General features: G+C 41.4%; 1 protein-coding gene across 4 annotated transcripts in view; it reads right to left on the bottom strand.

Annotated features, from left to right (window-relative positions):
- LOC141469111 (L-threonine ammonia-lyase-like) overlaps positions 1 to 12,963 on the bottom strand; it is a 35,029-nt gene extending 22,066 nt beyond the window's left edge. Inside the window, exons 1-4 of one of the 4 annotated variants that reach the window (XM_074154437.1) lie at positions 12,785 to 12,963; positions 8,329 to 8,355; positions 4,711 to 5,053; positions 161 to 277 (exon numbers count right to left, since the gene is read on the bottom strand). In XM_074154437.1, the coding sequence (XP_074010538.1) occupies positions 161 to 277; positions 4,711 to 5,053; positions 8,329 to 8,355; positions 12,785 to 12,885 (588 nt within the window). In that variant the 5' untranslated portion in view covers positions 12,886 to 12,963. Of the gene's footprint in view, positions 1 to 160; positions 278 to 4,710; positions 5,054 to 8,328; positions 8,356 to 12,590 lie in introns of all 4 variants that reach the window. The other 3 variants (XM_074154436.1, XM_074154439.1, XM_074154435.1) reach the window with 3 other exon arrangements.
- Between the last annotated feature and the right edge of the window lie 438 nt (positions 12,964 to 13,401).

Below are 13,401 nucleotides of genomic sequence, written 5' to 3'. Positions count from 1 at the left end.
GATATTTGCAGACCTATCTATGTTGTTCAGCACAATGGTTCAAAAGGCAAGAAACACTGCGATTCCGTGGACATTATGGGTAAAATTATCTTTAATTCTTCTCCATTTTTTTGAAGCAGAATTAATCTATTCCTTATTGAATGTTGACATTTTGTTATACCTGAGGCAGTGATGTCAGAAGGTAAAGTACACCTCTTTCCTTCACAGATCCTGTGTACTGGAGGAACTCTTTCTTTAGGTAGATGTCCATTCCATACTGCTTGGATAGCCTAGAATACTGGAGTATACAAATATTATTATGGGGATGTATCTAAAATAAAGAAAAATCCTCCACATCCATTCAACTCCCAGGTGAGGCATGCATTCAACTGCTATGTATGAGCTCCAAAAAGTAAATTTCATAATCTGTTTCTTTAGAAATAAATTTCTTTACCTACCAGATTATTCTGGTTTAAAGAAGTAATTTTCAAACTCGCAGCACTGAAATATGTACCCCAAGCCATTATGAATTCTGAAAATAGCACTCATTTTGGTCTTACTGTTCAAACACAGATATTAAAATAAGCATTTGCAATTATTTCAAAAACCACCCTGTTGTCTGATATTTTAGCACTTACCAGAAGTGGGTATTGAATACCCAGAAAATAAGGTCATCATCTAATAGATACAAAAGTAGTTAGAAAATTCTTCCTTGAGTCCCATTATGACTGTGCTATGGTTTTTGCCACTGATCCACCTCTGAATCCTGTTCATTTTGCACCCTAAGGCCAGTACAACATTAGTAAAGATATTTCTTATTTGAAGAATGATAGAAACAGTAAAAAATCTTTCCCAGGATTGCATGTTTAAGCAGCAGCTGTTTGAAAATGCTCAATGTTTGGAACAGAAAGGATCCCTGAGCTGAGAGGAATTAGCAAGCATAGTACACGAGATGCGGGGTCCAAGTGCATGACTTTTTAATGGCAAACCCTTTTTTATAGTAAGACACTGCATGCATCATCATATTAATTTCCTATTACTTTATTATCTAAAACATGAGTTTTAAGCAAGATAACTTATGAAACAGAGCTGCAGTAAGTGTTTGGGTTCCAGCTCCCAAGGCTTACTGTGTCTCTATTTCATAATTGGCTCTGTTTCTTCCATTGCCTGCCAAAGCAAATGACGACCTGGGGATTTAGGGGAACAAGCCCTCATTTATCATAAATCACAACGAGAGCTATATTAAAGGACAGCACGGCAATATATTTTAAATATTTATCTCAGGAAGTATCTGGCAGTGTCACGCACATGGTGTATAGTGTACATAATAATATGTATCGACATATTTTTCAGATTGCAGGACTTTCAAAGTTAATTTATATAAACTAAACATATCTGAAACAGATACTTGCTTAAAGGTATACAATTAAACTAAATATTTCAGTCAAACGTTTCAGTGATTTTTAGTGGATTTACAAGCATATGCTAAGTTCCTCACCCATAGGTGGGGCCAGATTCTCTATTTTGTTTCTGAAAATCCTGCAATAGGACCTACCACTTGCTGCTCGTTTGCAAATCCGGCTTCAGAATTGAAACAATGGAAAGTGCTTAGTACACTAATAGGATAATAGTTTCTATCCTAAACAGTCTAATCTGTGGAGAATGCCTACGCAAAACAGAACAAGAACACTAGACAAGAAACACTACTTTACTGGGTCTTCACATGCCGTACTAATTTTATCATTTTTGGTTTTGTAGAGAATCTTGGATTCTAGAGTGAACGATGAGAAAAAGGATTAAAGGAGATGAATCCTGTAACTTTATAAAGTTGCTAAATCGCCTACATTTAAAAATATCTGTCATTAAGTCACTTTTTACCACAAAGGTGGTGTACTTCAGATTATTATTTTTCTTTAATTTTGATACTCAGTATTGTAACTCTTTTGGCTATCCTTTTCTGCTTCCTTTAACTGAGGCTTTTATTCATGTAGCCTAAATATAGCAACTGCTTCTGACAAGGTAGGTGTCAGTGCTATTTTCAGCTGTGCTGACCTGATGCGTAACCTCATAAGACTCATTGAACCAGCCTGTAAGTTTTCCCTTTTGTCACTGTGATCTTATCTAAGGACTACAGATACTGTGTTTAAGTACAACACACAGCACAGCCTTCATTTGGCATCCACAAAGCTAACAACCCTTAAAGTTCCTGCATCAAACCAAGTGCCCAACTTAACGCTAATTCCTTGTTTTCCTGTGCTCACTACCTCTACAATGTCTGTTACAATCATTCATGATGCCATATCCCAGCTCCAGGCAAACTCCTGCATAACGATTGAGGATGCTCCATCCATGGTTTTGACCTGCAGATCAGGAATCACCCTGAAAACCGTTTCTCCACTCAATTAGCTGAATGGATTATAGTCATGCTCACTTTTTAAATCCAAACAAATGTCCCTGAAAGGGGCTCTTACCTCTCAGCAATGAGTTAAAATAAAAGGTTATCTGGGGGGGGGGGGTGGGGTGTGTGACACCACTCTGTGCTTTCAATACTTTCCTGTTGAATTAGTGCATGAAACATATACTAATGACTTTTGTGGGAACATTACTTTGAATAGCAACAGTCACAGGCTATGTTCACACTAAAACAAGTGGGAATATAGGTTTTTCACTGTTCTGGTCATCCCAAAAGCATAGTTCATAAAAAGAGACTAAAGCATGTTAGCCTGTTTAGCTTGGCACAGTAAATGCAGAGAGGGGATAAAACCATATTGCATAAATCTGCCAGGGACACCCAAGAGAAAAGAACTATTTAAGTTGAGGGGCAAAGCCGACCGAGAACAAGTGGTGGGAACTGGCCAAAGAGAGCTGAGCTGCTTGTGAGCAGGAGCATGATCAGTTTACAAAAAGTTTTATATTACAGGGGCTGCCTGCAGGAGCAGAAGATGGACTCGGTGGTGCAGTCTCGCCTTTCCCTGCATTGGGATGTGTCGAGAGCAAGGACGTGCCTCAGGGGATGGGACCGAGAGAGACTTTACTAGTTTGGCAGAAGTGCTTGACGCCATGAGCTGCAGGGAAGGGATGATCCAGGCTACCAAAGGGTACAGAGCCGGCTAGTTCTGCTTTCCAAATCAAGCCCTGACACTCTCCCTCTCCCTGACCATAGACCTACCTTTGCACAGTAAGATTAAACTCGTCTAACAAATATGACCAGGGTTGTCAATTACAGAGAAGTGCAGCGCTCACCAGTTGCAATATAAATGCCAATCTTCTCGTCCTGGGACAGTCTCTCCACAAAAGCAGAAGATTGACACTTGTCTAGAGCACTGGCTGTGCTCTCAAGCATGACAGCCTGAGAGTTTTGGTGACAAATGATGTAACGTGCAGAGTTTGGTACGTTCCCCTCTGTTGGCCCAGGCCCTGGCCCCCCGACCACCCGTGCTGCACGTGTGTTTGCTCACTCCCCCGCTGCCTTCCCGAGCAAGCCAGCTTTTCCACTCTGAAAGGAAATCCATGTACAGCTGGTGGGATAGTTTTCTCCTGAGTCACTCTGAACAGGCATATGTATGAACACAAAATGCATCCAGTTTGACTCCCTGCATGCTGGCTAACACCATTCTGCAAGATTTTCGTGCCACTTTACAGCACCAAACAGTCTTGCACCATGCTCTTTGTCACGAGACACACTTCTTCAGTAGTATGCTACAAAAAACACAACTATCCTTATTTTGGGAAGTCTAAGCTAAAAAAACCCACCAAAAGTAGTTATGATGTCTCTGGATCAGCAGGCACCATCTGGGAACCTGGGGAACTGCTGTGCCTTGCAGACCCAACCACTCTGCTCCAGGGACTGTTCACCCCAAGCAGCGGCTCGGACACCAAGGTCCTTTCCCTGTGCAGGTAAGAAAGACAATCCACAGCCAACGAGGATGAGCAGGGTGCTCCAGCTCAGCAACAGAGAGGGATTCATCAAAAGAGCAATTTGGGGTTGCTGCTGTGAATTGCCATTTGGCAAAGATGGTCTTTTCACGCACTTCAGAGAAAAGAGGAGATTAGCCACAGAGTGCCTACAGTAGCCTTCATGAAGAGCTCCCAACAGTAGAAATACATTATGAATTAAATAGCTTGTCACTGTACTGCTCTTACGCTTTAGCAAATGCTTGTGCGTCTCACAAGTGTCTCAGTCATTTCCATGCCTAGGCTGACCAACAGGTGTGTGCGTTTGTGTGTATATTTCTTAATGTCCTTGTTTTGTTGACAAAGATGCACGTGGCAGAACCACCTGGCTACAGAACATACCCAGCCTTGCCAGGTTGGCCAGGCTAGGAATGAAAATCTGTACCTTCAAATTCTCCACATATGAGGGGCTGGTACCAAACCAGACGCTCCCACAAGACCGCTCACGCAAACACTGATAGTCTGTCGGCTCCAACTCAAGTTCATTGTAGCAAGAGTTTTTCCACCAGGAGCATAATACCACAGTGCATTAACTCTGTACCTAACGTGGTTTATCCTTTGTTTACAAGCCACTGCAATCTTTGAGGATTTAGGTTAGTGTAAACAGGTAAGAAGAAAATGCTTATTGACAGTTGACAACACCTAATATGAACATGCGACATCTTACACAGATCTATCTGCTGCAACTCACACACACTCTTCATTCATTTCTGATCAACTTTTATGAAGAAAATAAAAGAAATGCTGAGAGAATGCAAAGCCATAGAAACCTCCTACCATGCAGGGGGTTTTCTGAACACCGCACTGGATTTTGAAAGCCGCTGCGCTAATATCTTCAAATCGAATCAGCTTGTTACAGCTTGGCAGGCCGGTCCTAGTGCTTGACTGAGGGATGCGGGAAAGGGCATCCCTAAGTAACTCCTCATTACGGCTCACTATCTTCATTTCCCAGGTCTTCACATCCCCGTTCAGGTAATCCTCCTCACCAAAATCTTTCAGTCTCTCAGGGTTGATAGAAGGTGACTTCTGCCCAATAAGGCCATTTCTTATCGGCCCATCCTTACAACAGTGAAGATCACAAAGTGCTGGGGCATCTTGTTTCTTTATTTTATTGTCATCCCTAAAAACAAATAAAAGAAGCTTGTTAGGGAAGCTTGGATTACTAAAGGCTGGACATTTAGCATTTAAGAAGGATGCACATCTCGGTTGTTTTTTGCAAGGCTCAAATAGGCAGACTGAATTACTACTATCATATTTCCTTATCTTGAAGGTGGGCTGAAAGCTACTCTAACCAGTGAACTTCTAGAAAAGCCACAGATAACCTGGCATGTGGACTAACTGGGAAACTGCCATACCCAAGAAAATAAGGAAGATATAATCCACTCTGTCTGGGCAGCCAGACCTTCCTTTGTACCCTCCTTTGCAATCAGCAGTGATCCCAGTTCAGTGCCTGCAGAAATTTTGGAATAACTGGAATTGTATTTTCTGTATGCAACTCTGTGTTTTTCAAAAAAAGGCAAATATCTGCTGCAGAGCATTTCCTAATACTGTTAATAGCAGTAACGAACGTCATTACGTTGTACCCAAGAGGTCTGCTTCTCTGCTGTTGCATACCTGCAGAGCATACTCCTGACAGTCATCAGCTGCCTCGTGACGGGAAGCAAATTACTTTGATAAGAGATAACAATTATATCCTACCACAGAGCTAAAGAACTAGGTCGCCTGATCTGCAGGTTAACACTTCATAGATAAAACCACTTGTAGATAAGACGACAGCGTGATGCTACACAAACCTCCTTCCCCAAGGAACTTTGGAGAGACAACGCTGCTACAAAAATTTGCCAGTTTTCCTACGTTCAACTGCCTTACTCTATGGTCCACAGTGCTCAGGAGTTCACAGGCAATAATATACCCTAGTGTAGGATTTTGCAGCCCTACTAACAAATAAACGCAAAACTTCTAGGAATTCTTGGAATTTGGAGAGTAATGTGGGGAAAAAGGAGCATTAAGCAGAAGACCAGTGATTTGGAAAAGAGCTGTTACCACCCCTGGTCTGTGGCTCTGATTACACAGATGGCATAAGCTCCTCTACACAAAGGACTCAATATTAATCTACTTGGAAGAAAGGGTTTTCTAAAAAATATGTGTTAAATTATGTCAGAGACTTCAACATCACCTCCAACAAATAAATATTTACCATTTTCTCAAAATAATTTGGATTTAAGTTATGCAGTTATTCATCAACAGGACTGGCTAAAGCAAACGTTGCCCTAGTTTTACAGCAGTGATCAACACTGTAATGTGCATTGTAATCATTTCCAAAAAGAATTTAAAAATATTTAGAAACAGCTGCTTTTTGAGCAATTGCCCCACTTTCGGCAGTGTCATCCGTTTTCTTTGTGGTCCCAATAATCTGTGCCAGTAGCTCTGCTTCCTATTACACTTCCAATTGTTCCACTGAGGACTTCACATAACAATATGGGCAACATAAAAGGTTTTGTTATTTGAATCAAGTAATATACCAGTAGCACTAATCATTCTGTATATCCTCACAGGAGACAAAAACTGACAAATTTTGTAGCAAGGTCTTCTCTCTCCAAAATTAATGAGATCAATGCTAATTTTCTAAGATAAATAAATAACGTATTTACATGTTTGTAACTTGTTTATGTCGAAACTTGTGATTTAAAATATTTTCCCAATACCGCGTATCTTAAAGCTGATACACCCAAACGGCAGGCATTCTGCCTTCAAGTTAAATAGCTTATCAAGTAGCTATACGCCATACTTTTCTGCGTTTCTGCTCCTTTGGGGGTAGAGGGTTGGAACACTTCATAAAGATGTTAAGCTTCCACTGTTAGTTCTCATGCACATTAGTGAGTTTAATGCAAAGATGAGAATCAGATCAGACTGTCCATCCGTGAGCTTGTTACAGCACAGCCCGTGGCAGTAACAACAGCTATCATCACCTAGGAGGCCACATCGCTGTTAAGAGTTCATTCCCTACCTCCCCCTGCCCCCCAAAAAAGAAAATTTTCATATCACAGTAGCCCATAACCACTCCAAAAAGAGAAGAACATATACATCTTATCTCTAAACATATTATCTAAAATATTTAGCAAGCATTAGCAATGCTTGTTATTTCTTACACTGGCAATGAGTAAAAAGGGCGTATATAGGATAAAATATACAGGTAGATCAAAAATGTGTGATTTTTCTAGGTCTTTTTTTTTTTTTACTTACTGTCATTTGAGATAGGAGTTAAATTCATACTTTTTCCTTGCATCTGTTATAATCAGCTGCAAAAAGTCCAGAAAAAAACCCAGCCAAAGATGACCACAAATATTTCATTGATGAATCAGGATTCTGCTAGAAAGTACAAAGTACAGGGTAATGCCTCACCACGCTAGTGTCATCAAATATTTTTATCTGCAAATAAAAGGACCAAAATGGGATTTTGATTTTTGGCCCTAGTCTTGAGTTTCATTTTTTTTGGTCAGAACAAAGGAGACTCTCAGTCCTTGACCTACAGCACTGCTCTCATGAACAGTGAATATCTTCTCAGGACCCTGATGGAGACAGCACCTTATGATCATTAGAAAATAAGAACAGAAGTCAAACAGCTGTAAAATACGTGTAGGCTTTTCAAGCTTGAGATAGGTTTAAAGCAAATCTGAAACATTATCATCCCAATATTTAATATGGAAACTATTATCCATTTGCATCTGAAAGGTCAGCAGCCTCTTTACCAAAGGAATATCATCATGCTATTTTATATGTATGTATTCTGTATATTTCAGATCATTTTTTTATTCTCCTATGTACATATTTTCCATTTACACTCATGAATGACGCTTTTCCCTATTGAACCCACTTGGTGTGGCACACACCCACTGAGGGCTCTCAGACTCCTAAGGTAAACAGTGGGTTTAGGTTGGACCATCCATCTCAAAGAGGCAACTAATAACCCTGTTGGGTCAGATGCATTTCTCTCAAACGCAGTTCGTGTGCTTGGCTTAGATCACCTCCCTACGAATTTCTGTTGCAAGAACAGTCAAAGCAGGCAGCAAAGCATGCAAGTGCTCACAAAAAGACAGCCCGTGATTTCTCGTGCACAGTATCAAAGTGCGGCCCCCAGTGATCGTGTCCACGAGATGAAAATCCAAGCCAATATAAATACAAACCCCAGAATTATAAAACATTGCTCCTTTCAAGTGGATCACTTTTCCTTTTTTGGAGTTTGTCTAGGAAAGTTTTAATTAAAAAAGTCTGTTTATTTCCAGTCATGAAACAAATACCCAGCTGGCAAGCCTTGTTATGTGGTTATAAACTACAACATTTTACCTTTAAAGTGATTAGTAAAAGCAAACATGAAAATACAGTTTATAAACCTACTTTTTCAAGAACAGCTGCTCAGCATAACTGCAAAAAATAAAAGAGAAGATCCGTATGCAGACATTCCATGAATAATTAAGGAACTGGAAAAAATATCATTTGTTTAAGCAGATAGATAAATAGCTTTACATAGTTTAAAGTCGCAGAGACAGTGTGTGCTGAAATGTACTCCTAGAATGATAAAAAGCAACAGCTTGGAATGAATAATTTTTCTGTTTCCAATATGTTTTTTTTAATATACTGATAATTTTCACCAAGTTAAACAGCACTGGGGAAAATAAGTTTGGAAAAATAGTAATATTAATAAACTAATAATTTAACAAAAACAACAAAAATAATTTTGGGAAGATGAAATGCAGAAGTAGCACATGCTATACGTAGAGACCAGAACTGTTGCCTTTGTTGCAAGGAGAAAGAAATGACCACGCAGTTATCCCGTAATGACGGGATAATTACATGTCCCCATCAGATGAAGCACAGGCAGATTGCCTTCCTCAATATCCATGAAATGGACTAAACAGATTAAAATGATCTACTGGATCTCTTTAGCTTCTAAAACTGAAAGAGCAAAAAAAAATCTATAAAGTCACAGATGTCCAGGAAATAGCAAACCGGGAACGATTAGAAGCTGTTTCTCCCAGTATAAATTTTAGAGGGTGATCATATGAAAGTATGAGACAGAAAATTTAAAATTTCCCTTCCTACAGAACATAATTAGCTTGCAGAACTCATTGCCACAGGATGCTATGAAGGACAATGGTAAAAATGGGTTCCTAAACAAATGGCGCAAATATGTGGAAGAAGGTCTAATAGTGACCAATAAACACGTCATTCAAGAAGCAATCTGTGATTCAGGAAGCTCCTCAGCATTTACTTGGCAGACTTGACAAGAGCATATGAGAGAAAGCATCTTAGGTGGCTTTTATTTGTCTCCAAGCTCCTGTTACTGGCCACCGCTACAGAGAAGACACAGAGGTAGACCGCTCTTTGGTCTGACCCAGTGTTGCTGTTTTGATTTGCAGATGTACCCAATGTCAGCATTTGGCAGCTTTTACACTTCTTACAAAAGGAGTCACAACAACATGTTTTGAAGGCAGAAATGAAGTTGGAATTATGGACATATATTCCCATGTAACGATGCTGCTTCACAGACGCAAATTCAAGCGTCACAAAAGGAAACATAAATTTTAGTATAAGACTGAAAACGCAGCATTTCTTTGTCATTTCTGCAGCGGTTTTTATCATCTGCATCCATAATGATACACATTCACCATGAAGAGGGACTGACAGTATTGCACAAGGTCTGTAGAGTATTTTAGCATCCTTCTAGGTCTATGCCATGACAAGAATTTCAACCTCCAGTGCCCAACATGGGCTGATCAGTGGCACAATGCAAACTGGCAAAGTGTTAAGCTCAAAAACTACTTCAAACCATCCCAATGAACCGGTGCTAGGCTGTCATTAACTCATCAGCATATGTACACACGTTCTCCATATATGGATTTTTTTATTTCATTTTTTTTTAAATGTTTTGGGGGTAAGGCTTTATTAAGCTCATACCTATATGCTGCCATCATCTTCAGGCTCCCTGACATCCCCCTGGAGCACGCTGAGCAGCAGACATTGGTAAGATACAGTTTTAGACATAGTTGTCACCTGCTTTCTGGATAAATGGGCTCAGGTCTTATGCCTGCAAATTTGGAATACTTATTACACCAAGAAGTGACACCGTTAAAGTCAATTCTGCCTCATTCCTCAAAGTGTTGAGCAGAGATGGGTCACGTACTGGGGGTGGGGTGAGGCAGGGGGAGCAACCTGCTGTAGGTCTGCTCAACTTATCACCAAGATGTAACTAGTGCTAGGATCTCCTCTCAAAGGAGTGAGAAAGAGGTAATCCCAGGATATGACAGAGAGGGCCCTTTCCCTCATCCAAATCCCTCTTTTACCCAGAACCTCCCCAGCCCCATTAATCCTTCTTATTCCATGTCCCCAGCGCCATCTCCTCTGACCCTTCCAGATGCCCGAGCCCTACACGCTCCTCTGATATCTTTCCCATTCCTTGCAATCCTCTTTTGCAACAGCTCCTAAATATTCCTGTTCCATCCCTGCTTTTTTTTCCATCTCCCAACCACATCCAAATGCTGGATTAGCAACAATTCTTAAAAGCATCTCAGCAGCTTCTGCAAATGGGTCTTTATGAAAGAGAAATGATATAAAAATTGAGGCTTGCTGAGATACAAATGGCAAGAAGCACCATAACAGATGTCCTCTTCACTGCTAATAAGTCTAGGTTACTGCGCTGTGGTAGCGTCTGAGTGTCCCCCACAGGACTACAGAGTGACAAGTAAACTCCCCCAGGGATGGGGAAGGAACACATTAGATCTCTGACAGTACAGTTAAAACAGATCAAAAACAATACTGCACTCAAACATTACTTTCTTGAATTATCATTATTTTGTATAACACCAGCACTTAGCAAAATCCATTTGAGACTGTATCGCTCCAACTAGTGGCAATTACAGGATGAAAGTTTAAAATGCATCTCTGACATGTAGATACTCAAACCCTACGTAAAGTGATTGTTCCTAAGTCACATAGGAATCGCCAGCATCTCCCCCTAAACAGAAAGACACATTCAGTAGATATTAGCTACACTTTATTGATAGAAACTGGGGCACAGACAGATCGAGTGACTTGCCTAAGACTCCCGCAGGAAGTTCGTAGCAGGGCTACTTATTAGAGTGTCTTAAAGACGAAGAGATCAGGGCTTAGTTACTAGCCTGTATGACAGGCATGTTAGGGGCTGTACGCACTGTGACCATCCAGCATAGATAGGTACATAATAACCAAGCCTTGAGATTGAGCAGACATTTATAACTCTACTCACCAAAGACAGGTCTGGCAAACCCCTGTGATGTTGCACCAGCAACAAGCGCAAAGAAAGCTCAGGCTCATGCAGGGAACAACCAAGCTGCATTATCACTTCTGATAAAATATCTCCTTACTTCCAGTAAGTCAGATTTACCAGAGCCTGAGCCTAGTACTATATCTGCCTTCATCTGTGGTCATAATCCGTTGCCAGTCTTTCAGGCACACTACTGAAATGTCACTGCTTACTGCTGGCAACAGCAACGAGGCGTCAGCTGCTTAATAGACAACACGAGAAAAAGTAATCCGAAAGCAAGAAGAACTCCGAAGGTCACCCCTCTTCGTTACCTCTGCTTCCACAGATTCCAAGCGTCCCTTGAACAGACCCATCCCTCTAAGCACTTCTTACAGGACACTCACAGCTGGGAATGTCAAACGATCACTATCAAACACAGTGCACAGTTTGGCAGTTAAAACTCTTCAAGTAATTTAACTTTTTTCCTCTTTAAGTTAAACATATTCTGAGTTTAGAAATTCTCTGGTGATTAACATATCTCCATAATTCACTCGTAATAAAGAACAAATAGCATAACCCAAACTAGGGGAAAGAGTGGTCCTGGGATGAAAGGACTAATTTAAGATTCTCGGTTTGCTGCCGAACATGTCACATCGTGTGCGACTTCGGGCGAGCCACTTTTCCATGCAGAACCAGGATCTTGTCTTCCCCTTTGGTATTCCATGAGGGTTTATTAACAGCATTGAGCCCACTAAAACTACTTACGTCTTAAAATATCAACATCCGCAACTATTGGCAGAATGCAGGAAATGAGAAATGCCCTTTGTTCACACCACATCTGGCAACATCAGGTTGTGATCTTGCTAATGGTGTCCAGATAACAAAATTGGGGGAGAAAACAACTGCGGGAAAGGTTAAGAGCGAGGTTGTGCAAACACAACTGTGCCATATGGGCGCAAACCCCCCAGCTGATGCTACGCAAGGGCACTAGACATCTCCTAAATTCTGTCTGCACCATCCAAGCCTGAAAACAGGAACTCAAGAAGACCATAACAAAGACAACCACAGAACACCTGTAATAACAGGATCTGATACAGGCTATCCCAAGAGAAACTTTCAGCAGTCCATCAGCCTGTCTAGGGTTATTTCTAATACCATGCTCCTGAAGAAATAGAAAAGCTGAACTCCACAGCCTTAAAAGTATTCAAGTCTCCACTGTTTCTCGTGGATAACTCTAAGATGCAACTCATACCCACGGAACCCTGGGGGATGTTGGAAAATTACAAACAATTTTCTTTTTGTTTTGTTTTGTTGTTTTTTGGTGTTTTGTTTTTTGTTTTTTTTTAAGAAAGTAAGGAAAGGAAAAAGAAAGCATTACCTATACAGCACAGCGACTAAATAAACAACGAGGTGAAGCAAAACTCCAACTACGACACCGTAAGGAGGCAGGAGGGGTCCAGGGGTTGTCATGTCCGTAGGCCTGGCCCTGGGCAGACCCCGAGGGCTGACCATGACCCCTGAGGGGGAGAAAGGAGCACTCTAGCTCTAAGTCAGACAGCAATATTCTCCAACCTTTGCCAGAAAGGATCGTAGTCTTCATCTTCCCTGGAGCGGTCCCTGGGACTTCTGTTTTTTAACACCCTGGAGTAGAGAAACTGTGCTGCAAAATTCATTGTAATTCCTGGTGCAAAGCAAAGCTGGGAGGCTGCGGGCAGGGGACACACTTGCCTGTGAGAAATGCCAGCCCTGCAATGCCTGGGTGGGAAATAGTGGGCGACGTGCTGAAAGCAGCTCTCCAGCGCTGGCTGGGGGAGGGAAGTGCCTCCCAGAGAGATGGCTGCTGCTATTTAAAGAGATTATTTCAGAGGCCAACCTGTCCTTGTCAATTTGAGTCAGGGCCTGGATTATGCTTGGGTGACGCTCTGTTAGCAGGACACTTGAAGCTTTAGTTACTTACTGCTTAGCTGTGGAGCATGATCCAGACCTGCTGTAGGGCCCGTGATTTAACAGCATGCACTTGGGTGGGCAGAGGCAGCAGGAAAGGGATGCCTTTTTTGTGGTGGTTGAGTCACCTGCAGGGATCTTTAAGGCAGCACCAAGGGACGCGGGTCTTCCTAACTGAGACATAGAGCAGACCAGTTACTTCATCTGGGTCTTCTCTTGGCAGAAGTCCTTGTGGCAGAAAAGCA

Source organism: Numenius arquata, chromosome 10 (genome assembly GCF_964106895.1).
Source record: "Numenius arquata chromosome 10, bNumArq3.hap1.1, whole genome shotgun sequence".
NCBI classification, from domain to species: Eukaryota; Metazoa; Chordata; class Aves; order Charadriiformes; family Scolopacidae; genus Numenius; species Numenius arquata.
The sequence above is the reverse complement of the archived record's forward strand: the minus strand, read 5'-3'. Positions and strand labels throughout refer to the sequence as shown.